This window comes from Pleurodeles waltl, chromosome 4_2 (genome assembly GCF_031143425.1).
Source record: "Pleurodeles waltl isolate 20211129_DDA chromosome 4_2, aPleWal1.hap1.20221129, whole genome shotgun sequence".
NCBI lineage: Eukaryota > Metazoa > Chordata > Amphibia > Caudata > Salamandridae > Pleurodeles > Pleurodeles waltl.
In genome coordinates, this window is record NC_090443.1 from 549,533,568 (window position 1) to 549,557,113 (window position 23,546).

A 23,546-nucleotide genomic window follows, 5' to 3' on the forward strand; every position below is an offset into this window, starting at 1 on the left:
CCTGTCCCAACTATTTTGTGCCTGCAGATGTTTCTGGGTCACATGACTGGGTGTAGTTGGCAAAAGGACTCATCCTAGACAGCCACAGAATAGAGGGATTAGGTGTGTCTGGATGGGTCATCCACTGGCAAGATGGCGGTGAAGTTGGGCACAATCCCACCTGCAATTGAACAGGCTGTGCCCCGCCATCACACAAAGGACTTGTCAGCACTGCACAGTCCATGCACCAAGCTTGGAGCCATTACAGGGTAGGCAGGGAACTTAAAGTATTTCAAAGGGAATCTCTAAAACGTCTCCTAATTCAAAGTGGGCACCAGATATAAATATTGGACCCTCAGACCCAACTCTTCAGTACACTCTTTGACCTGTGCATACTACGGAAGAAGGGCCGCTGTACTGTTTTGCTTACAGAAAGACTGCCACTCTACTGCCCTGCTACTCATGCTTGCTGAGCTGAGAAGGAAGACTAGACCTGCACCCTTCATACTGGGCTGAAGTGACTCCAAGGGTCAGCCAGCTGACCTCATGTTTTGAGCTACAGGGACATAGGTTCCAGAGGCTCCCTGCAACTACACAGCTGACCTGCTGCCTTGACCTGCCTGAGCCCTGATGTAGTGGGTTTCTGACCCCCAAGTGGTGCCACTCAGGTCCTGAACACTTGGTGTGGCCTCAGTTGAGCTCTCCTGACGTTTTGGGCTCTTCCCAAATGGGCTGTTTGCACCAAGATCTTGATGTCCGTGACACCCACCAACACAAAGCTTTTTGTGAACCAGACTCTTTGTGCTACAACAACCACCAACAACGCCTGGTAGTGCGAGATCTGAACTTCATACTACAGCATCCACAGCTCGCGGTGACTGTGAACACGAACCTTAAGCACCACCGCCAGCGACACCCAACAGGATCTTCTTACTACAGTGACAAACATCTGCAACACCTAGCCTGCCCTCCGTGCTACACTGACCTCTATCCGCGACACTTGCCTTGCTCCTCGCAGCCCCTGCCACCGCAAACTGAATTCTTTGTGCTGGACTAATATGGCAACTCTTTCAGTGGGACTAACCTGGTCCCTGTATCCAGCCCACGCTTTCAATTGGTCTCGCACGACCAGATAACCTTGAGTGGCGTTTTGTGCTTTTAGGTGCTTTACTTACCTGAAATCTTTAAAATTGCATATCTCCTACCTACTGATTTAATTTTTGTCAATATGGTGGCAAATAATTCATTACATTTCACTCTATTTTTCCAAATTGGTGTGGGATTTTTCTTGTAGTGTGTTTTCACTTCATTACTGCTTGAAGTAATGCATAAATACTTTACACATTGCCTCTAAGTTAAGCTTGATTGCTGTTGTGCCAATCTACCAGAGCGGTAAGTACAAGTTAATTTGGGGTTTGCTTCTGTTTCTGACAGAGATTATGGTTCCTGCCCGAGCAGGGCTTCACCCACCTCTAGTAGTAACCCAATTTCCAACAATAACATTGCAGAATGGACAAAACAGCAAAAAACTTAAATGTCCCAAAAAAGCACTGTCACTACGTGAGATCTCATAGCACTAAAAACCTACGACCAGTGGAGAAAAAAGGGTTACTGTTCAATATTTTTTCAGTTTTTTGTAAGGCCAAGTAAACAGGTGTCATGCACAATTCCAGCGGGAGGACGTTCCATAAACATGGTATTAATTTTCGAAAAGGTGGGACCTCTAGTCACTGGCTCATCTGAAGCTTGGGACAGATAAAAGCAGTTTGTTGGAAGAATACAGGATGCATAGGAGGCAATATTCGGCAAATCTTCTACACACAAAGTTTTGAAGTAAATTCGTTTGAATATGGGGAGCTAATGTAACTATTTCAGTAACTTCGGAGAGGCACTGCTGTAAGGGGCTATGCAGGCTAGGTGTTTAGCTTGATTATGAATCAACTAAAGTTGTTTATTAAGGGATTTTTTTATTCCTAGTTAACTGAGTTGCAACAGTCTAGTCTGGAACCGATCGTAGGAGTTACCACTATCTTACTGGAGTCCACTGGTGAAAATGTAGCTATACGCCTAAAGCACTGGAGCTGATACATGCATGATAATAGCACTTTAGGTGACACTTGCAAATTGTCATCCACTTTTTACTCCTAGACTCCTAACCTTTTTTCTGGAGCTGGTGCCTACTTAGGACATAAGGCCAAATAGAGTTCAGTCATCGGCTCATGCATAGAAGTTTAATAGTTTTACGTTACTATGTTAGTTTAATCATATAACTGGTTGAACATATATATTAAGCTAATAAGGTGAGAATACCGATCCTTTAGCTACATTGCGGTTATGAAATAAGGATCTGGAACAAAAGTAGCACAATTTATCTTTCCAATTATGTTCCAGAAAAAAAGAAAAGAAAATCAATTAAGATTAGGGCTCCGGGGTTTAGCGTAGTTATTTTTTGGACATTTTCGTCTGTATTTAACCATGATTATTTTGTTGCTAATTTTATCTGTATTTATCCATATTTATTTTGAGTTTTGTGAAAAAATTAAGCTGAAACTGGTATATTTCCACATTTATTTAATAGATAAATATGCACTTTTGCCAGAATGCCCGCCGGGTTTCAATGATATGAAAACCTACAGAAGATAAATCAATGCACTTATATGAAAATATGCAAATTTCACTATCAACCGTGTGTAGTATCTACTGCTGGTTAAGCCTCTAAACTAAAATACCTTTTTTTTTTTTTAAACCCCCTTGCCTATCAATCCACACAGCTATTGGCCTGGCTCTCATGGCAGAAAGTATTTGGAATTACTCGAAAATCAACCCAATTTCCGTTTTTATCTACATTGAAAAATAAATACAGACAAGAAAAATAAATATAGACAAGAAAATAAATGGTTTTCTTCCTGTATCTTTCTGTAAAAAAAAAAAAAAAAAAAAAAAAAAAAAAAAAAAAATCAGTAAAAAAGGAAAACAGAGAGCCTTAATTAAGGTATGTACTATGTATGCCAATATATGTTAATCAGCTAATCATAATTTTGTAGTCTACTGTGTCAAAATGCATTCAATAGGTTTAATAGGATCAGTTTACCAGTGCAGTTCTGATCAGAAGATAAGCGGAGGTCACCTAGAGCGAACAATAAGGCCAATTTCATGACTTAGTTCTGTCTATTAAGACATCATTCACGATCTGATTGTTTTCTATAGAAGTGCATTCCTTTTTTTTTTGCAAAGAAGTATTCGAGTATTTTGACAACAGCAGACAAAAATGTGAGAAACTGCTAACTGGCCATATCTCTACTATTTTTTTTTTTGCAAAGAAGGATTCGCGTATTTTGACAACAGCAGACAAAAATGTGAGAAACTGCTAACTGGCCATATCTCTACTATCTAACCCACTCTTCTTTAGAATTGGGATTATGGTACCAATCTTTAAATCTGGTTCAGTCACCGGGAATTGAGAGAGACGTTCAAACTTTGTATATACGGTGACAGAACATCTTCATTTTAAGCTAGTACCTCAATAGGTATTGGGTCCTATGACGATCCCGAGTGACAGTTTTTAATTAGATCAACAATGGTATCAAATGAAGGAGTGTTGAATTTTTTTTTACCAGAACTATGCGTCTTCTGAGTTGAATTCCTGATTTTGATGGTAAGAGCATGTATCAGTAATCGTGTTTTAAACATTTTGAGTGGTATTTATTATCAAAGCAATTTTGGTATCAAAGAAGGTTGTGAGCTGGTTAGAGATACCTTATTGCAGAGTTCCCTATTGTTATTCTGGAGCTCGTTATATAGTGAGTTTTTGTTTTTATTGCATATGAGACACTTAACGTCACATAGTACAGTTTCCATAACTTTGGAAGACCTGACAAGAGTGCAGGATGTTACAAGCAGTTTGCCTCAAGCTCGTGATAAGCCTCCATATGCAAAAAGTCAGACAAAGTAATAAAACAAACAGTCCAATGGCTCGTCCTGAGTTACACCTAATAAAAATATTGCCAGTGACATACATACTATGTTAATTTAGCCAAAGCCCTTGGCACATATTTGAAAAGATAGGAATGTAGTTTGCATTTATTTAGAAATGCTTCGTGTTCTTACTTGTAGCCCTCCTCTGATCTTTGCTCCTAACCTCCCTCTGGGGCTGGCTCCATTTCCACATCTCTTGTCCAGAGAAAGCCTTTGTTTGTAGGCTTACCGCTATGCACAGTCTTCTTTCATAGTAATTTGATTAACTACTTCCCTGAAGTGACTTGGAACTGGAAAGCTTTCTGCTGTGTCCTAGCTAGCGCACAATGTAACTCTGTCCCAGAATTCAAAACAAAGTTATTGAAACCTTTGTGGTTATATATCATTAAATACACACAAAGTGTGAGTGCTACATTTAACATGCAATGGCAAAGCCTATAGGTATAGCTTGCATTTTGAGTCCTGGCTAAATCATAGAGAAGACTGCTGTAGATTATTTAAAAAAAACTACCACAACTATTGCTTCTGTATACAAGGAATATGTGAAATAAAGAAGTTATTGTGTGACTGTAAGAAATTATGTTGCTAGTTGAGGGGGATAAAACTACTTACGCAGCAACCACAACTTCTGTTTTTGTGAAATTACTAGCAAAACCCAAATTAAACATGTGCTTAACCCCCTGGTCACTTGGCACAAGAAGTCACAAGAAGTCAGGCTTTACTTAGAGGCAATGTGTAAAATATTTATGCAGCACATCAAACGGTAATTAAGTAAGAAACAACAAAAATATCCCACATCAACAAAGAAAATTTAGAAAAATTGAATAAATTATTTGAAACAAAAACGACAAAAATCTAATCAGTAGAGCCAATTTGCAATGTTAAGTATTTAAGTGAAACCAGAGCTTAGAAGCACAAAGGGTCAACTGCGCCGGACCAAGACAAAGTCACAGGTTCAGACTGATCGCAATGGAGTGCAGACCAGATGCAGGGACCAAGTTAAGCCCACTGAACAAAGTACCTTCAATCTTAGTTTACAGAACGTTGAGAGATCCTGCATCAAGGATGCGTCACGCGATGCAAGGTGATACAGATGTTCCAAAGTGGAGCTACAAGGAGATGCACTGCGCTACATCTGGTCTGCTCAAAGGACAACAGCTGGGCTGGCAGAGCACATTCAGGCCCACTTCCTAGCGTCTAGAACTGGGGCGGCAGCATTTGGGTTTATGAATCACAGCAGACGGAGTCCAGGTGCTGTGTTCAAGGTGGTTGGAACCTTTTCTGTCTCAAGGCCCTGATCATGAGGCCCTGATCATGAGGCCAGCCAACTAGCCCTTGGAGTCACTCTGATGGTCCTGTTTTCAAATGTAGGTCGGTCCAGTACTCCTCACTATGGTCACAGGGCAACAGAGTAGCAGTCTTTCTTGCAAAGCAGCACAGCATTCCTTATGATTCTTCCACACGTCCTGAGGTGCACTGAAGAGTTGGGTCTGAGAATCCAATATTTACACCTGGTGCCAGCTTTGAAGTAGGGGAAGGTTCTGGAGGTTTCCACCCACAGAAACGTTTCGGATTTTCTGACTCCCCGCCCTGGCCCCAGCGGGTCTGGGGACACAAAAGGCTAGTGTCAAACCGTTTGTGAGTGTGCTCGGGCAGAGGCTTTGTGATGTGAACGTGTGGTAGGTGACAGCTCCACCCCCTATCAAGTCAGATATGGCCCATCCTGCAAACACCTATGTCCCCTTTGTCTCACTGTCTGGGAGAAATAAAGAAAGACCACCTAGCCATGTGACCAAGGATAAAGGCTGCAGCCACCACATGATTAGGACAAGAAAATACCAACTTTCTAAAAGGGGCATTTTCAGAATTGTGACCTGAAATCCAACGTTGCCTTTAATGTTTTAAATTATCATTCTTCAGACACCAATCTCACCTTTCCTACCTGCTCCCAAATGTAAGTTAGCATTTATTAGATGTAATAAGGTAACTCAATGTTTTCCTACAGGAGAGGCTGGCCTTGCAGTAGTGAAAAACTAATTTATAAGAGTTTTTCACAACCAGTACATGTACAAGTTAAAGGTACATGTCCAACTTTTTAAATACACTGCACCCTGCCCTATGGGTTGGTTAGGGCCTACCCCTGCCGTGGACTTATATGTATTCAAAAGTAAGATTTTGGCCTGGCAAAAGGTGCATTTTAACAGGATGACATGGTAGTGCTAGAACTGCACACAGGTTGCAATGGCAGGCCTAAAACACGTTTAAAGGGCTATTTAAGTCAGTGATGCAGGCTGACTAGTGGCACTTAATTACAAGCCCTGGGTACACGTATTACCACTTTACTAGAGACTTAAAAGTAAATTAAATGTTTCAATTAAATATCAGGCAATACTACCTTGTTTAAAGGGGGAGCACAAGTACTGATTAGCAGTGGTAAAGTGCACAGAGTCGTAAAAGCCAACAAAAAATAGTTCAGAAAACAGGAGGGTAAGGGCAAAAAGCGTGGGGATGTCCCTGCAGGGACGGCCAGGTCCTTCCCTGTATGTCTGAAATGTCAAATAGTCCCTCACTGACTGCAAGGCAAGCATGCCATAGCAGGTAAAATAATGTTCTAAGCTGTCAAGTGTATGAGATGATAGAGAAATCCTTTGATGGGTACAGCCAAAGACAACTTCACGTATAGTTTAAGGCATTTATAAGGCTTGGTAATGCCGACAACTGACTGCCACGTCAGACTAAAAAAACAAATAAATGGTGCCATAAGTATTGACCACTATAGTGTGAGAATAAGGTTTGGGGTCAGACATACAGATTAGTATGAAGGTGAGAATTAGGTCTGTAGTCAAATATACAGGTTAATTTGAAGGTGAGGATTGGATTATGGTTGGGGTCGTTTCACAGTCTGCTTAATACTAGAGGCAGAGAAAGCATTAGGGTAAAGGTTCAGAGTTGGAAAAGCATAAAAACCAATTAAACCAAATGATTCAAACTACTGCTAGTTTCGTCACACAAGGACATTATCGAACCATTTACAATCAAACCTGTTGATTTGAAGATGATATTCAAAATAATAGTTTCAACTAGTCAAAGATTCAGTAAGGAACCAGAAGCTTTCTATCTTGAGTCTTTATTTTGATGCAACCCAAATAAACTAACATATAAATATATATATATATACATTATATATATATATATATATATATATATATATATATATATATATATATATATATATATATATATATATATATAATGTCACTTACCCAGTGTACATCTGTTCGTGGCATTAGTCGCTGCAGATTCACATGCTGTGCACAGTCCGCCGTCTGGTGTTGGGCTCGGAGTGTTACAAGTTGTTTTTCTTAGGAGAAGTGTTTTCGAGTCACGAGACCGAGGGACTCCTCCCACTTCGGTTCCATTGCGCATGGGCGTCGACTCCATCTTAGATTGTTTTCCCCGCAGAGGGTGAGGTAGGAGTTGTGTATGCTAGTAATAGTGCCCATGCAATGGAATGAATACGTATGTACAAAATGAAGGTTAAAGTAATATATTTACAAATGTACAAATGTTGAAGATCTACTTCTAAACGGCTACAGGCTCCCGGGGAGGCGGGTGGGCGCATGTGAATCTGCAGCGACTAATGCCATGAACAGATGTACACTGGGTAAGTGACATTTTCCGTTCGGTGGCATGTGTAGCTGCAGATACACATGCTGTGCATAGACTAGTAAGCAGTTATCTCCCCAAAAGCGGTGGTTCAGCCTGTAGGAGTTGAAGTAGTTTGAAATAAAGTTCTTAGTACAGCTTGACCTACTGTGGCTTGTTATGCAGATAACACATCTACACAGTAGTGCTTAGTAAATGTATGAGGCGTAGACCATGTTGCTGCCTTACATATTTCGTTCATTGGAATATTTCCTAGAAAGGCCATGGTAGCACCTTTCTTTCTGGTTGAGTGTGGCTTTGGTGTAATAGGCAGCTCTATCTTTGCTTTAAGATAGCAGGTTTGAATGCATCTAACTATCCATCTAGCAATGCCTTGTTTTGAAATAGGATTTCCTGTATGAGGTTTTTGTAAGGCAATAAATAGTTGTTTTGTCTTTCTAATTAGTTTTGTTCTGTCAATGTAGTACATTAGTGCTCTTTTGATGTCTAATATATGTAGTGCTCTTTCAGCTACGGAATCTGGCTGTGGGAAGAACACTGGTAATTCTACTGTTTGATTTAAGTGGAACGGTGAGACAACCTTTGGTAAGAATTTTGGATTTGTTCTTAGAACTATCTTATTTTTATGTATTTGAATAAATGGTTCTTGAATGGTAAATGCCTGAATCTCACTCACTCTTCTTAGAGATGTGATAGCAATGAGAAATGCAACTTTCCACGTTAAGTATTGCATTTCACAAGAATGCATGGGCTCGAAAGGTGGACCCATGAGTCTTGTTAAGACAATGTTGAGGTTCCATGAAGGAACAGGTGGTGTCCTTGGTGGTATAATTCTCTTTAGGCCTTCCATAAACGCTTTAATGACTGGTATTCTGAATAGTGAAGTTGAGTAAGTAATCTGCAGGTAAGCAGATATTGCGGTGAGATGTATCTTTATGGAAGAAAAAGCTAGATTTGATTTTTGCAAATGTAGTAAATATCCTACTACATCTTTTGGAGATGCGTGTAATGGTTGAATTTGATTGTTATGGCAGTAACAAACAAATCTTTTCCATTTATTTGCATAGCAGTGTCTAGTGGAAGGTCTTCTTGCTTGTTTTATGACCTCCATACATTCCTGTGTGAGGTCTAAATGTCCAAATTCTAGGATTTCAGGAGTCAAATTGCTAGATTCAGCGATGCTGGGTTTGGATGCCTGATCTGTTGTTTGTGTTGTGTTAACAGATCTGGTCTGTTGGGTAGCTTGACATGAGGTACTACTGACAGGTCTAGTAGTGTTGTGTACCAAGGTTGTCTTGCCCATGTTGGTGCTATTAGTATGAGTTTGAGTTTGTTTTGACTCAATCTGTTTACTAGATATGGAAGGAGAGGGAGAGGGGGAAAAGCGTACGCAAATATCCCTGACCAGTTCATCCATAGAGCATTGCCTTGGGATCGCTGGTGTGGGTAACTGGATGCGAAGTTTTGGCATTTTGAGTTTTCTTCTGTTGCAAATAGGTCTATTTGGGGTGCTCCCCAAATTTGAAAGTAAGTGTTCAGTATTTGGGGGTGAATTTCCCATTTGTGGATTTGTTGGTGATCCCGAGAGAGATTGTCTGCTAGCTGGTTTTGGATCCCTGGAATAAATTGAGCTATTAGGCGAATGTGGTTGTGAATCGCCCAATGCCATATTTTTTGTGTTAGGAGACACAACTGTGTTGAGTGTGTCCCCCACTGTTTGTTTAAATAATACATTGTTGTCATGTTGTCTGTTTTGACAAGAATGTATTTGTGGGTTATCATGGGCTGAAATGCTTTTAGCGCTAGAAATACTGCTAACAGTTCTAGGTGATTTATTTGAAACTGCCTTTGATGTATGTCCCATTGTCCTTGGATGCTGTGTTGATTGAGGTGTGCTCCCCACCCTGTCATGGAAGCATCTGTTGTTATGACGTATTGTGGCACTGGGTCTTGGAAAGGCCGCCCTTTGTTTAAATTTGTACTGTTCCACCATAGAAGCGAGATGTATGTTTGGCGGTCTATCAACACCAGATCTAGAAGTTGACCCTGTGCATGCGACCATTGTGATGCTAGGCACTGTTGTAAGGGCCGCATGTGTAACCTTGCGTTTGGGACAATGGCTATGCATGAAGACATCATGCCTAGGAGTTTTAATACCATTTTTGCTTGTATCTTTTGTGTTGGATACATGGCCTGTATTACCTTGTGAAATGTTTGAACCCTTTGTGGACTTGGAGTGGCTATCCCTTCTGTTGTGTTGATTGTCGCTCCTAAGTATTGCTGTGTTTGACACGGCAAAAGGTGTGACTTTGCATAGTTGATGGAGAAACCCAGCTTGTGAAGGGTCTGTATGACATACTTTGTGTGATATGAACACTTTGTTAGCGTGTTGGTTTTGATTAACCAGTCGTCTAAGTAAGGGAACACGTGTATTTGCTGCCTTCTGATATGTGCAGCTACTACTGCTAGGCATTTTGTAAAGACTCTTGGCGCGGTTGTTATTCCGAATGGCAACACTTTGAATTGGTAATGTATTCCTTTGAATACGAACCTTAGGTATTTCCTGTGTGAAGGATGTATCGGTATATGGAAATACGCATCTTTTAGGTCTAATGTTGTCATGTAGTCTTGCTGTTTGAGCAGTGGGATTACGTCTTGTAATGTGACCATGTGAAAGTGGTCTGATTTGATGTAGGTATTTAGTGTTCTGAGATCTAGTATTGGTCTCAGAGTTTTGTCCTTTTTTGGTATTAGAAAGTACAGTGAGTAAACTCCTGTGTTTTTCTGTAGACTTGGTACTAATTCTATTGCGTCCTTTTGCAGTAATGCTTGAACTTCTAGTCCTAGAAGATCTATATGCTGTTTTGACATATTGTGTGGTTTCGGTGGGACGTTTGGAGGGAATTGGAGAAATTCTATGCAATAACCATGCTGGATAATTGCTAAGACCCAAGTGTCTGTTGTTATTTCCTCCCAAGATTTGTAGAACTGGCTTAGTCTTCCCCCCCACTGGTGTTGTGTGAAGGGGTTGTGTGACTTGTGAGTCACTGTTTATTTTGAGGGGTTTTGGGACCTTGAAATTTTCCCCGATTTCTTGGGAATTGGCCTCCTCTGTATTGTCCCCGAAAACCTCCCCTTTGATATTGTCCCTGGTAGGTAGGTGGTCTTGTTTGTGAGGTGTTGGTTTCTGTGGGTTGACCTCGAAAACCTCCCCTAAAAGGTGTCTTCCGAAATGTGCCTCTGTCCTGCGGGGAGTACAGTGCGCCCATGGCTTTGGCCGTATCGGTGTCCTTTTTTAGTTTTTCAATGGCAGTGTCCACCTCTGGCCCAAACAATTGCTGTTCATTAAACGGCATATTGAGCACATCCTGTTGTATTTCTGGTTTGAACCCAGATGTGCGCAGCCATGCGTGCCTTCTTATTGTGACTGCAGTGTTTATTGTCCTTGCAGCTGTATCCGCTGCATCCATGGAAGACCGTATCTGATTGTTCGAGATACTTTGTCCCTCTTCCACCACCTGTTGCGCTCTTTTTTTAAACTCTTTGGGTAGGTGTTCGATGAGATGTTGCATTTCATCCCAATGAGCCCTGTCGTATCTCGCCAAGAGTGCTTGCGAGTTGGCGATACGCCACTGATTTGCTGCTTGTGCTGCAACCCTTTTTCCCGCTGCATCAAATTTGCGGCTCTCCTTGTCCGGAGGTGCTGCGTCGCCTGATGTATGCGAGTTGGCTCTCTTACGAGCTGCCCCCACAACTACTGAGTCCGGTGTCAGTTGTGTTGTAATAAATATAGGCTCTGTGGGTGGTGCCTTATATTTTTTCTCCACCCTTGGAGTTATGGCTCTGCCTTTAACTGGCTCCTGAAATATTTGTTTCGAGTGCCTTAGCATTCCTGGGAGCATGGGAAGGCTTTGATAATGGCTATGGGCGGAGGACAGAGTGTTAAAGAGGAAGTCATCCTCAATAGGTTCTGAATGTAGTGATACATTGTGGAATTCGGCTGCCCTAGCGACCACCTGTGCATATGATGTACTGTCCTCAGGTGGTGACGGTTTAGTTGGGTACGACTCTGGGCTATTGTCCGATACTGGAGCGTCGTAGAGGTCCCATGCATCTGGATCATCCTGGCTCATTGTGGTATGAGCTGGTGAGTGTGTTAATAGTGGAGTTTGCGCTGGTGATGCATGAGTTGATGGTGGTGGAGAAGGTGGTGGAGTTACTTTCTTTACCACCTTTGCTTGTGGTTGCTTGTCTCCTTGTTGGAAGGCAAGTTTCCTTTTCATCTTGATTGGGGGAAGAGTGCTGATCTTCCCTGTATCTTTTTGAATAAAGAGCCGCCTTTGCGTGTGATCTGGCTCTATTGTTTGTAATTCCTCTTCAAATCTGTGTTTTTTCATTTGAGAGGACAGTCCTTGTTCCTCTGAGTAGGAACTAATTCTCGGTTCGGATGCCGGATGTTTCGGCACCGAAACCTTTTCTACTGATTTTTGCGGCTCCGACAAAATCTTTTTTCTTTTCTGCGTCGTGCCCTCTCGGTGCCGACCAACCTCGGTGCCGCTGTCTCGGTGCCGAATCTTTTCTGCAACACTCTCTCGGGCCCGAGACAGCTGCGTGCCTGTATCTCGACCGGAGTCGGATGACTTCGACACCAGCTCGCCCTTTTTCGGTGCCGATGGACGGTCACCTACTTTTCGGGTTAAGCCATGGCCTGTTGGCGGTGCCGTCCCCTGGGCTTTGTCAGTCTTTTCGTGAGCTTTTTGTTTCGACGTCTTACTCACGGTTGACGTTTCTTCGACGTCGAGTTCTTCGGAATCCGACTAGTGGATGGAGAAAGTTTCTTCTTCTTCCTCCTCGAACCGTTGTTGTCCTGTCGGCGTGGACGCCATCTGTAATCTCCTGGCTCTTCGGTCTCTGAGCGTTTTCCTCGACCGAAACGTGCGACAGGCTTCGCACGTATCCTCCTTGTGCTCTGGGGACAGGCACAAGTTACAGACCAAATGTTGATCCGTATAAGGATATTTATTATGGCATTTAGGACAGAATCGGAACGGGGTCTGTTCCATCAGTCTTGATGTCGTAAGCGGTTGGGCTGACCAGGCCCCGACGGGGGATCGAAATTACCCCGAAGGGCTACCGGAGCTCTTCAAGATTCGGTGTCGATTTGTTCTAACTACCCCGATACCGAACGTAACAATACCGACAAATTTTTCCAAGATTCTGACTAACTTTCCGACCCGAAGCACGGAGCGAAAAGGAACACGTCCGAACCCAATGGCGGGAAAAAAACAATCTAAGATGGAGTCGACGCCCATGCGCAATGGAACCGAAGTGGGAGGAGTCCCTCGGTCTCGTGACTCGAAAACACTTCTCCTAAGAAAAACAACTTGTAACACTCCGAGCCCAACACCAGACGGCGGACTGTGCACAGCATGTGTATCTGCAGCTACACATGCCACCGAACATATATACACACACATCAGGCGGTGCCTCTTCAATAACACATTCACACAGGCAGTAATAGAAATGTACACCAACAAAGCAGATTGACAACAGAGAAGCACATCTGAATTAACAAAAAAAAATACAGGCGCTAAAAAGCATTCTTTGCTAACAATACATATACCCCTAGATAATAATTACCAAACCTGCATACACTCTAGCACGAATGCTCTACACCAACAATACATGGACACTTGTACAGCTCTCTGTCAACAATGCCTAACAATCTGTTAACTAGAAATGTATACGCCCATGAACACTAGAATAGTAAACGTACATGTTTTGTCTGCCAATAATGTGCATGCTAACATGTAGACTTTTGACTAAGGCACTATAGTTAAGTATAGAATGGATATTTTCCTCTAGCAGTATATATGTGTCAGTGCTATGATCTACTCCTTCATATCCTCATTGTACATAAAGAAAGTAGCTATCCCTAAACACCACTTTCAAGAGAGAATAGGGCTTCACACATTGCACATAATCACACACTAGAGACTCCTTCACTGCACAAAAACAATCACGGGGGATCATAAGAGCAACCCCCATGGGTTCTCACTTCCTGCACATGAATAAATATGGCTGTACTCACTGGCCATAAGCAATAAGGTGTGAGGGGACTTATTACTGGAGACTTGACCATTGCACGTAATCACTGGGCACCAAATCACTACACACCAAGAGGACATCTCAGTTAACGCCTTGTTTTTACTAACGTTCACCTATAATGTTTAAAAAAAGGTGCAATGATCACCCAACTGCACTGTATACAGGGTTCTCTGCCCTTGCAGCTGAGATGCTCACAAGGTGTAATGTCCACACCTGCGCTGCCTCTACCTGGGCTGCCCATAAGGTGCAATGTATTGTCATACACAGATTATAGTACATATTGCTTACTGGCCCAGCTTGAGGTTTTGCAGCGGTAGGTTTTCTTACTTCACAGTGCTTCGATTGCAAACCTGTCTCATGACGTCCCAAATCAATGCTTGTCTGTATGTTATCACCCTTATTCTAAACGTGTAGCAGACCAGAAGCTATCCCTTTTAACATATTAAATAATGTTTTCTTCCTAGCTATATCCAGGTCTTTTATAGAAATTGTGTATCGCTGTCCATGTGTTTCCTGACCCCCTATTTTTTCTGCAGATATTTCAAAGGACCAGTCTCAATATTGTGAATTTCTGCCATCCCACTGAGGCCAAGAGAGACAGACTGCACATCTGGGGGAGAGGCGTGGGTGTGTGTGTGTACGTACATCTGTGCCACTGGCTGAATGGAGGAAGAGTATCTCTCTCCCTTTCCCTCGGTCTCTTCAACCCGTTTCTTTGATTGCAGTGTGTTATTCTATCTTATGACCTTTGGTAACTAGAATCGCCTTTTGCTATCAGATTTTCCTCGTGCTATCAGACACTAGTAAACTTTAATCCCTGTTAACAATATAAGTGATTTTGCAAACTTTTGTCTGCATCTTTTGAGGAGCAGCTAATTCCCATTTGATCTCCAAGTGTTCAAGGTACAACAGCCATTATCTGCACTTTGTTGATTATATCTATGGAAGTCTCCACGGGACTTTGGTGTTGCAACTTTCTCTCAATTAATAAAAATATGATTGGAAAGTCTGTGTGAATGGTGGTGTGCATGTCAGTATCAAAGGGTTGGTTCTGTGGTGTGGTTATAACAGACTTATGCTAGTTTGAGATATTATTCAGTCATTAGGGGCAACAGAATACATGAAGTGTCTTTGTGCGGTTCTACTGCCAGGTGAGCCATTGCTCCATCTGTTGTGTGGTGATATCTCTGGGGTGGAGAATTTAAATGTTTGAGATGGGGGAAGAGGTTATGAGGGGGGTTGGGAGCAGTCAGGCAAACCTGGCTTGTGATTAGTCCCATGACGTTTGTAGGGTGGTGTGCAGTATTAACAGCCCTCGCCTTACATCACATTAACAGAGAAAAGTGACAGAAGGTGTGGGCTCATACTTTTTTGGTGGAGTGTCTTGTCTGAATGGTTGCCTGAGCAGTAGGTAGAACCTGGAATGACCTCATATGCTGTAACACCAAGTGCAATGGCGTATGACCTGCACTTCCTCATAAAGAATAGGTAGCCTTCATCTGTCCATAAGTTGTAAAGAATGACCGGTCTCTTACTGCTCACAAGGTGAAACTTGGACACCTGCACTGTTCCACAAGGTGATCATTACCTCTTACAGCACTAAAAACAACGCATAAAAAGCTCTTGCATATACCATTCCACGGGGCATGACTGGTCTCTTATGCTACATCACAAGATAATACACATTCTCACCTGTGCTGCACCTAGGGGAGGCACCCGCAATCGTTTCATTGCCTTCTGCCTGTCTCCATCTTCAAGGTCATTGGTCACAACGGTCTGATGGGGAAAAAAAAAAAACATAGAACACAAACTGAGAATATGGACGCAATGGAAACAAATACCACTACAACTCTCTCGCATGCGGTGCCCTCTCTCTTCTGAGAACGTGTACAGTGCCATGACGGTGGTCCACATGAGCTTTGCCCCCTTGTCAGAATTGTGACAAGGAGAGCCAGGATCGCGGGCTCCAGGGACACCGATAGTGCACCATCCCACTTCAGCTGTGGAAGAAAGTCTCTGTTTCCACAAGGAATCTGGGGTGGGTTCATCTTGTTTGGGCTGGGGAATTTCAGCTGGGCCAGTGGCAACCGGTTCAAAAACTGCAACGGCTCCTCACTGTGACCACCAATGATTAGAAGATACTCCGCATAGTGCCACAACAGATGGTGGAGCCTGGAGAGGAGGTGGGGCTTGGTGGAAAGGAACGGCCTTGCTCTCACAAGCACCGAGGAGATATATGTCCCAGCATGACCCTACAAACTGGGCATTGAAGTAGGTTACAACTGATACATTATGCACATTCCGCTGTTAGAGGAAGACAAAGTTAGGCAGAAGAGAACATTAACAACAGCCCCTATAGGCTTAGATATAGACAGGACCTTTATCACTCCATCACTGTGGTGAACTGTAGGTCTAATTTCCCAGTAAGGATGCAGATTTTCCGGTATTGCTAACATTGAGTGTAGTACTGAAATGGATATAGATAAGCGTACTCTTTCCTATATAAAGCAACGCCGAGAGTTCAGAGTCTCTCATCCCACACCACCTCCCTGAGAAAGCCAAGGTCTGCTCATCGCACTACCTTAAGTGTCAAATGCTAAAAGGGTGTAATGGGTACTCAGTTTCCATGGTCCTGCTTGATCGGCACTGGGACATTAGATGCAAATGGACTCAATCACCTCGAGTGAGGCCTACTAACCTGTGCATGCCCCTACGGCTTCCAAACAGGTTCGAACACTGATCTTCCAGGTGTTTAATATACAGTTAAGTAATTTGTGTAGAAATGTAGTATAGAGACTCCCTGTAAGGGTGGCCAACTACGTAAAAGTCTGCAATACTTTGCCTGGTTAATCTATCAATAAAATATAAACTGTAAAGGACAATCCAGTGTTTAATTATAATCTCACCAATTGCCTCTTCATTTAAGATTAGCTCTAGTGAAGCTCTGCATACATTTGATGTACTAACCTGGTAAGCTGGGAAAAAATGAATATCAATTTTCTTCAAATTGTTTAAAGTGTACCAGGTCTTTGTCTTTGACAAAGTATCAGTGAGTGCTACATACCTCTGTTTCAGATATCAGTTGGTTGATTTTCTTGCAAGTGTAGAAAGGTGCCACCTCTACGTGGGCAACACGCCAGTCAGCACCCCGTGGAGTGTCCAGAATCTTGTCATGTTTCTTCAGGATCTTCCGGAACCCAGTGAAGTTCAGATTCTGCAGTGAGAGGAGAGAGGGAGCTGAAATGACTATTTCGGCCCCAGCTCATGATGATTGTTTGTTAAAAGGAAGAGTTTACAGGAAGGCATGCTGAATCCACAGAAAAGTAGTTTATTAAATACAGCAGTAAGCAACACTCTGAGGCCTCGAATCTATTACACAGTAGCACAAACCACACCCACAGACCGGAGGTTATTGACAACCATGGCAGGCTTTACTCAGAGATGGAGGTTATTACACAGAAGGGTAGGCTATATTCTGATTTTTTAGCAAATGGCTCTTAGTTCTTCGAACAAAGACTGCAGAATACAGACACGCTGAGTGGTACTGGCAATATAGACCACTCATTCGAGATCGACTGACTATGCAGTCCTGCAGACTGGAGACTGAACATGAACACAACCCTCCGTGCTTGATGGGAGATGTGCAGATGAAGAGAGGCCTGCAGGTCAGTTAGTATTTGGGGCATAAGCCCCTCTGCTTCATGACACTGACAGTAACAGGTTTGTGCTTTATAACTTGATGTATTCTACCCAATAGTCAGCTAGTTCTGAACAGACACAACTGCTTTGCTTCTTGTGCCACCACAAACCACTGAAGGATGCAGACATGGGAGGAATTATTGTACCTCCCTTCTCCACAGACCGCTATAGCAAGTACACAGAGTGGAACTCATGGGATGGGTGGCTGTGCATTCCTCCTTTCTTGAATGATTACTGCAGAATGGAAACATGAAGCACCAGACATGAGAGCTATTGCTGTGACTTTGCTCCTTCTCCACAGACTACGGCAGGAGGAAGCCGCAGAACACATGATGTCTCGGGGTGTCTCTGCTCCTTCCATGGAATACTGCAGTGCATAGACATGGAAAGGAAGACATGGGAGGTATTGCTGTCTGCCCCTCCTTCCTCCATCGACCAGTGCAGGAAGTAGACATGAAGCAGAACATAAGGGATACATTGCTGTGCTCCCTCCCTCACTGATCGACCATTTTAGGACGTAGATTTGGAGTGCAAAACAGAAAATGCTTCGCTGAGTTCCTGCTCACCTTCATAGACCACTGTAGGAGGTAGAAATGTAATGCAACATTAGATGCATCACAGTGCATCTGTTCTTTCTTGGAGAATCAATGTTGGAAGTAGATGTGAAGCAGAACACATAGGATGCATCTGTCCTCCCTCTCTCCTCCATAGGCCACTGCAGAATGTGCATATGGAGCGGCACACGAGGTGCATCGCTGTACTCCCTCCCTCCACCACAGGCCACTGTAACAAGGAAAAATATAATGAAACACATGGGATTCATCACTGTGCCCCCTGCATAGGTTACTGTGACAATTAGGCATATAGTGGAACACATGGCTGTACTCCCACTCTCCTCGATAGGCATTTTGCCTAATCTAGCATTTATCACGGACTCCTTCCCTCCTTCACAGACCACTGCAAGAAGCAGACTTTTTTTTTTTAATATAAAAATATAAAAAAAGAAAAAAAACGCTATTTTCCAGTTTTAATGAACAACAGACAGCAGAACTGGCAACATTAAAAACAATACACGATGGGTCTTGACAGAAAGAACTCCCGTTCAGGTGACTAATGCTCGGGAAGACTTCCTGCATCTCTCCAAACTGCCATGCCACACAACAAACATGCAGCACGAACACCCTAGCATTACTGCAGGTAAACCTCCCCCACCTGGAATTGAGTCATGGCTGTCAGCGGACTCTGTGTCCTCGCACAGGTTTAAAAGGGTGTCGCACACATTCCTACACACCTGGATATCATCCTTCCAGTTTGTCATCACGTGAACGCAGTTTCATGTGCACCTCCTCAGCCAGTGCCCACTCTTGTACCTTCTTATGCCGCTGTTCAACTCAGGGGCACGCTGACCTATCCACGTAATGGCCACTCTATGCCTGGCCAGAGCTAGCACCAGTTGCAGAAATGTGTAGGTCATCTTACGACCCTTCGATTTCTTAACATATCCCAGGAAACAATGTAATGGCGTATTGTCTATTCACAGGTGCATGGCCCGCTGGAGGTCCCTCACTACCTGTGTCCAGAAGTCCTGCAATATCCGGCACCTCCATGCCAGGTGCATGAAGTCCGCCCTGCTGGCGTTGCATCGCAGGCAACTGTCCGATCAGGTGGGGATATACGATGAAGACTCTTAGGAGTCATATATGTCCTATGAAGGAAGCTGTAAGGCACCATCTTAAAGCGAGCGTTGCAAGACAGTGTGTGCGCAGATACCAGTCCATGTACAGTCATCTAATGGAGCGTTCAGGTCCCTTCCGATTCCCATGCAGTGGACCAACTGCGTCCATTCTCATTGCCATATAGAGATGTGTGATCAGATGTCAACCAATGCGCAGGACAACAAAATGTCCAGCATATGCATGGACTGGGGTTCAGCAGGGAATGTTGGCCATGTCAATCTGGCCACCTCTGCCAGTCCCACGTGATGGAGGAAATGTCTCGGACCTAGAGTAAGTCTCTACAGGCTTGTTCAAATGTGATGTAAAAACTCACCTGGATACAGGTCCCCCAACAGTGCACACCCCGCTGTCCCTCAAGAGAGGGAAGTTCACGATGGAAGGGGGCGTGCCGCAAAACCAACTCAACATAGCTCTGCCACATGTGCACCTTCTGACCAACAACGCTAGGGAGGTCTCTAGCTACGCCGTGACCTCCATTTGCACCACTGGCAGGTGGTCCACGATCACCAATCCTGCCAGTAGACGCTCCTCCCAATTAACCCCTCCGTACATCCACTGGGCTGCATGTTGTAGATGTGTTATGTAGTAGCACAGATCAAGTCTTAGCAACTCCAAACCCAATTCCTCGTATTGTCAGTTTAACATGTTCAGGGCTAATCTACTGTGGCGGCTCGCCCACAACAATGCTGTAAGTACAGAGTTTAGCTATTTAAAGACCTTACGGGAAATGGGGCAGAGCAAATTCTGCAATATATACAATCATCGCGGTATCATCACCATTTTGGATACTGTCAATCTGCCCATTAGTGACAGCGGCAATGTGTTCCAAAAGGCCACTGACTTCTGTATGGCATCAACGACTGTCCATATTAAAGCATAGCTGCTGGGTCTCAGTGTGGGCCACCTGTATCCCTAGATATCTAAATAGCGGAAATGTATTCCAAAAGGCCACCGACTTCTGTATAGCATCAACCACTGTCCATATTAAAGCATAGCTGCTGGGTCTCAGTGTGGGCCACCTGTATCTCTAAATAGCAGCAATGTATTCCAAAAGGCCACCGACTTCCGGAGGGCTTCAACGACCCTGTCCATTGTAAAGCATAGCTGATGGGTCTCCGTGTGGGCTACTTGTATCCCCAGATATCGAAAGTGCGCCCGTTCCCAACACAGGCCCAGGTTCGGAAGGTGATCTAGTGGCATAGGGACCACCACTGCCAGTGGAAAAAGCAAGGACTTATTATGATTGAGATGGAGACCAGAAAAGTCCCCAAACTCGTCTAAGAGTTTGAAGAGTATAGGCAGCGCTACGCGGGGGTGGCAACGTAAAGAAGTGCATCGTCGCAAAGAGAGATAGGATGTGTTGGGTGTTCCCCAGCTTTATGCCCCAGTCCCACAAAACCCGATGTGCCCAGATCGTGAGGGGTTCTATCGCTAATGCAAAAAGGAGGGGTGACGGGGGCAACCCTGCTTTGTTTCTCTCTCCAACGCCCATGTTTCCGAACGGCTTCGATCTACTTGCACGGGGGTCAGTGTTGGGCTCAGGCCCTGCCTACAGTTCTGTCGGGCGCTGCAGCATATATACATTCTGCGCCATCCTACAGGTCTCCACTGCGCTGAGCTGTATGGTGCTTTCTTCACGAACTGTAACCCTCTGGTCTCCCAGGGGGTGGTATTGGGATCCTATTCGGCCCGATTGCGACTGCAATAAACTCTCCCAGGTCGGGTGCCCCAGGTATATTTTTGGCGATGTTTCTTCCCCCTGGATCTCCAGCCATTACCATACCTCTGGATTGTCAAAGAAGAGCCCTTTTCCTTGTGCCAGAACCTTCAGTTTTGCCAGGTACAGTAACATGTACTGAAGCTGGAGTGCCATAAATTTCTGTTTATTGCCGAGAAAGGACTTGCGTTGTTCTTGCATCTGTTTGGTGTAGTCTGAGTATATAGTAATCTTGCTGCTGCCGAAGAGCAGGATCGGTCACTCGCAAACCGCACGCAGGCTACAGTCTCTATCACTATAGTTGAGAATTTTGGCAATGATGGCTCTCGGGGAGGTCCCTAGCAGCAGTGGCACCAGTGCTCTCTTGGCTCTCTCCACCACAAAGAAGTTGGAGAGGCCCGGGAGGATTGAGTTCAATGCGCACCCAGTTTTCCAGGAATTTTTAGGATAAGCCAACCTCGGCTCTCTGGAAAACCCGGGACTCAGACATTACTGTGCCGGGAATGGCCTTCTGCATCCCCTGCTCGCCGTTTCAGGTCTTCTGTAGTCATCGTCATCTGTGCCAGTTGATACTTCAGGGTTACCACCTTCCTCTGCAGGTCCGCTATGTTACCTTTTGCTGTCAACATTTTATCCGCTACTTCCGGCAGGTCTGCCCGCAACAAGTTAACATCAATCGACAGAGTCTCTATTTTATGTTCCAATGTAGTTCTGGAACCTTGAATTGCAGCCAACAGTTCCGCCTGGCAGGGCCCTGCATCACCCGTTGGCACACCCCCCTTATCAATTGGCACCATGCAGTGTGGTATATTGTGTGGTGTTCGCTGGGTTTGAGCGTGCCTTCTTGTCCTTGCCCACTGTACTCCAGGGGGAGCGGTCCCCCACCCTCCAACTGTCAGCCTACTCAAGCTGCCAGGAGTACTAGGCAGCTTTCACCATCCCTTCGGAGCCTCCTGTTCTAAACTTCCACACGTGGGCCTGCTCAAGGGCCTTCAAGGAGAGTCAAGGTCATACCTCCATGTAAGGTTTCACCATTTCCACTTCTTCTACAGGTGCTTCCGGAGCTCTCCTCGTCGTCCAGGTTGCCCGCGATGGTATGACTACCACCGCCCATGAGGCATCTCTTTGATCAGTTCCAACCTGGCGAGTGGTTATCGCAATCGTTGAAGGCGCATTCACAGTAAGCTGGCGTTCCCGTGCAACCTCATGCAAGGACAATGCCACAGCACGTGTTTGCATGAGAAGACCCCTGCCAGTATGTCAGGGGGTGCTGGCACAAGCCGTAGCAGACTTAGGCCCTCATTATGACCCTGGCAGACGGTGGTATTTTGGAGAAGAGTACTGCCAACAGGCTGGCAGTACTCTTCTCCAAAATATGACATTGGCTCACGCCAAACCGCCAATGTACCACTCTGTCTGCCAGGGTGGTAACAGCCGCCGGGCTGGAGACTTCAGTCTCCAGCCTTGCGTCCGTCACTGTCCCACCCGCGGGATTACTACCCCTCCTACCACCATGGTTTTCGTGGCTTCCTTACCGCCATGAAAACCATGGTGGTAGGCACTATCACTGACAGGGAACCCCTTCCCTGTCACTGATAGGGGTCTCCCCCGCCCCCTCCCCAGAAACCTCCCCCGCCCTCCCCTCCAACTCCAGACCTCCCATGACATACACGCACATTCACGCACCATCATACACATGTACACACACACTCATACCCACATTCACCAACGCATGCATACATCCATTCACACACACATCCACACACACTGACATACATATACGCACCAACGCATTCAGACAACACAACATAAACGCACACTCACAACCATGCATGCACAAATGCATTTCACACGCCACACACCCGCATGCATCCACACACAAACATACACCCACACACAACAGCTCCACCCTCCCTCCTTCCCTCCCCTGTCGGAGCACCCGACTTACCTTTTGTGAGTGGGTCCTCCAGCAGGAGACAGGATGGGGTGATGCTGCCAGCAACAGCCCGCCAGGCCGTATCATGTGTCATGATACGGTCTGCGGCAGTCTACTGGCGTGGCGCTGCTGCTGGCAGCAGCGCCACCTTACCGCCATCCGCCACCATGGCCGCAGCCAGAATTCTGCCATCCTTCTGGCAGAATACCGGCTACGGTCATAATATGGCGGACGGTAGGTGGTCGCGGCAACAGTGGTTTGGCGGCAGTTGGCGGTCAATACCGCTAATGGTATAATAAGGGCCTTAGTCACTCCAGAGACTGAGATGGCCAATAGGCCTCACCCAGGGTAAGGTAGTGTTCCCGTACTCCCACCAGGATCCAGAAAGGGGGTGTGGCTGTTGCCTAGACAGTGGCGACCCACTAGGCAGCACCCTCAGGCAAAGGTGCTGTAGGGCTTCGGAGGGGGGGTGCACTAACACCACCCTGTGGTGCCTCGAGTAAGCCCAACACTCCCTCGCTACTCCACACTCTTTGGTAGCAATAAGTTCAGCTCGTCCCGAGGCCCCAGGGGCAGGGAGGGGACAGACAATGGGTCTGTGCATCAGATTCAACAAAAAATCCTGTAAGCCCTAACGAGAAAGTGCCCATCACAACAGACCTGGATGTCCAGGAAGTAATGTTTTGTAAACATGTGCAGGGATTCCCACTTTGCTGCCTGACAGATATCT

General features: G+C 44.9%; 1 protein-coding gene across 1 annotated transcript in view; it reads right to left on the minus strand.

Moving 5' to 3' along the window:
* Positions 1-23,546, minus strand: part of XPR1 (xenotropic and polytropic retrovirus receptor 1) — a 369,652-nt gene that overhangs the window by 109,450 nt on the left and 236,656 nt on the right. The window contains exons 5-6 of the mRNA XM_069232077.1: positions 16,793-16,942; positions 15,421-15,504 (exon numbers count right to left, since the gene is read on the minus strand). Coding sequence (XP_069088178.1) covers positions 15,421-15,504; positions 16,793-16,942 — 234 coding nt within the window. The remainder of the gene's footprint in view (positions 1-15,420; positions 15,505-16,792; positions 16,943-23,546) is intronic.